The sequence below is a fragment of the Carlito syrichta genome, unplaced genomic scaffold (assembly GCF_000164805.1).
Source record: "Carlito syrichta isolate Samal-C Ts95f unplaced genomic scaffold, Tarsius_syrichta-2.0.1 Scaffold309736, whole genome shotgun sequence".
Taxonomy (NCBI): domain Eukaryota; kingdom Metazoa; phylum Chordata; class Mammalia; order Primates; family Tarsiidae; genus Carlito; species Carlito syrichta.
Genome location: NW_007253832.1, coordinates 176,504 through 178,901, shown reverse-complemented (window position 1 = coordinate 178,901; position 2,398 = coordinate 176,504). Strand labels below are relative to the sequence as shown.

The 2,398-nt window shown below is 51.8% G+C and overlaps 1 protein-coding gene across 2 annotated transcripts in view; it reads left to right on the top strand.

Annotated features, from left to right (window-relative positions):
* Positions 1-567: 567 nt before the first annotated feature.
* BAG6 (BCL2 associated athanogene 6) overlaps positions 568-2,398 on the top strand; it is a 13,100-nt gene continuing 11,269 nt past the window's right edge. The window contains exons 1-2 of one of the 2 annotated variants that reach the window (XM_008067692.1): positions 568-862; positions 1,496-1,616. In XM_008067692.1, the coding sequence (XP_008065883.1) occupies positions 1,509-1,616 (108 nt within the window). In that variant the 5' untranslated portion in view covers positions 568-862; positions 1,496-1,508. The remainder of the gene's footprint in view (positions 863-1,495; positions 1,617-2,398) is intronic. The other variant, XM_021717430.1, reaches the window with a different exon arrangement.

The window sequence follows — 2,398 nt, the reverse complement described above, 5'->3', positions numbered from 1 at the left end:
GGTGGCCGGGAGCCGCCATTGCATTTCAGTCTGGGTGATAGAGTGAGTCCAACTCAAAAAAAAAAAAGGAAGAAGCGACCCCATTTCTTGACCAAAGTCCTGAAAGTACCAGCAAACCTAGTTTTCCTAAAACGTGCCGTGTCCCCTCGGCCACGCAGCGACAATGACAAATTCATGCCCACAGTCCGCAAAACGACCACCCGGCAAAAACAACACCCGCTTCAACCATTCGACCAGAAGCGAAGCACCTCCTGGGCCACCCCCAACCGCCTAGGAAAGGGTGACTTCCGGAGGCGCCAAACGGAGGGCGACAGGAAGAGGAAGACAAAGTTTTAGCTGGTTAAAACAGTGCCGCTTGAACTGTTCTGCCTGCCAAGATTTTGACTAGATAAACGAGGCATAATCTCCAGTCTCCAAATTCCAAGGTCCATACAAGCGTCTACAGCGTCTCTTGAGGCAATCATAAAGTCCTATCCGGTAATTTTTTTCCCCCCAGGCATTTATGATGGCCACCTCATCCTTCAATCGCTCAAGCGCGCGCATAGAAGTAAACGCCACGGGGGGGAAGGGCGGTGCTTAAGCGTGTACGCATGCGTAATCCAACTCACGCAGGCGCAGTACGGTTCCCCCGGAGACGGCGGCGGCGGCTCTTCGGGGTGTTCGGCTCCCTCCATCTAGGCCGGCCCCGACCCGTCTCGCCCCCAGGAGGCCACGTTTGGGGACGCGGACTTTCTCGTCGTGCCCCACAAAAGTAAAGTTTGGGGACCTGGGGAAGCCGGAAGTACCGCCTTGAGATACCCAAATACTATCGGAGAAACGGAAGTGGCCGTCGGTGGCAATTTAGGGGAGACCGGAAGTGACGGTACCGTGGGGAAGTCGGAGGCGGAGCTGGGGATATTGAGGTGTGTGTATGTGTGTTTGTTTGACTGTGTGTTAGTAGCGTTGGTCTGGTGGAACACCGTGGGAAGGCAGAAGAGGGGGGTAGTCAGCTAGCCTGTCCGGCCCCCCCGTGAGTGTTTGCCATTTCGGATCTGTAATAATTTAGGCGGGTTCGATGGGCGTGGCGCGCGTGCGCGAAACCACTTTCTTCGCTGAGTCTGGCGCGACCCCCGCTGTCGCGTTGTCCTAGGATTTGCCGATTTCTGGAGCTCTTGTTCTGTTGTGGTCGGTGATGACACTTGTCTCTGGTCTAGTGCTTCCTTCTTTCCCTGCTTCCTAACCCGACTGGCTCTCCCTTATTGTGATTGGCATCGTGGGGCCCCTCCCACCTCTAGTTCTCCTGATCCTGTGCCGTCGATCTCCTACCCTTTGTGTTTCTCCCCCTGTGCCCCGGAATCAGAAGGGGGATAGGGGAGGATGTGAGTGTGTGTGTTTGTGCAGGATAAACTTTTTAGATATTGAGGTGGGCATTTATAAATAAATGCCTAGGATACTTCCGCGTATATAAAGTCTGCTCTGGGCGACAGCGGGCCTCCTTACCTTCGTCCTTCCTTAGAGACCTGTCGGCCATGGAGCCCAAAAATAGTACCAGTACCGCCATGGAGGAGCCTGACAGCCTCGAAGTGCTGGTGAAGACCCTGGACTCTCAAACTCGGACCTTTATTGTGGGGGCCCAGGTGAGACAACAGTACTTCTGGAAGATGTTTATTAGTTCGTTCTCCTGTAGGCCCCGTAGGCTTGAGTAGGCTTGAGGAATGAGCCTTATTTTCTGGTCATTAAATTTTCTCTTCATTGATCCCTTTGTTTATATGCTAATAGAACATTTTCTGATGTTCTTTGTTGAGTGAGGCTGATTTTGCTCTTCCTTCTAACACCTTGATAGAACTCAATGCAGAGGGAGATACAGAAGAAGAAAGAATCTGTATGTCATCATCATTGATGGTCCCCAACCCAAAAGGATAGACGGGGCTCCTGCCTTTGGGAAGGGAAACAACAAGGGACCCCAAACAAGTGTGCTTATAGTGTGTCAAGTCTATACTGCGTTCTTTTAATTTTTCTTTCTTTTTTTTTTTGAATCAAGTCTAACGCCCAGGCTGGAGTGCAGTGGCATGCTCACGGCCACTGCATCCTTTACCTGCTGGGCTCAGGTGATCCTTCTACCTCAGCCTTCCAAGGAACTGGAACTATGGGCATGTGCCACCACGCTTGGCCAATTTTTTTGATTTATTGTAGAAACAAGGTCTTGTCAAGTTCCCCACACTGGTCTTGAACCCACAGACTCAGGCAGTCCTCTTGCCTCTGCCTCTTCAAGTGCTCGGATTACAGATGTGAGCCACCGTGCTGGGCTATACTGTATTTTTATTTTTTATTTTTATTTTTTTTGAGTAGAGTCTCACTCTGTCACCCAGACTGGAGTGCAGTGGCCGGTCCCGGCCACCGCAGCCTCGACCTGCTGAGC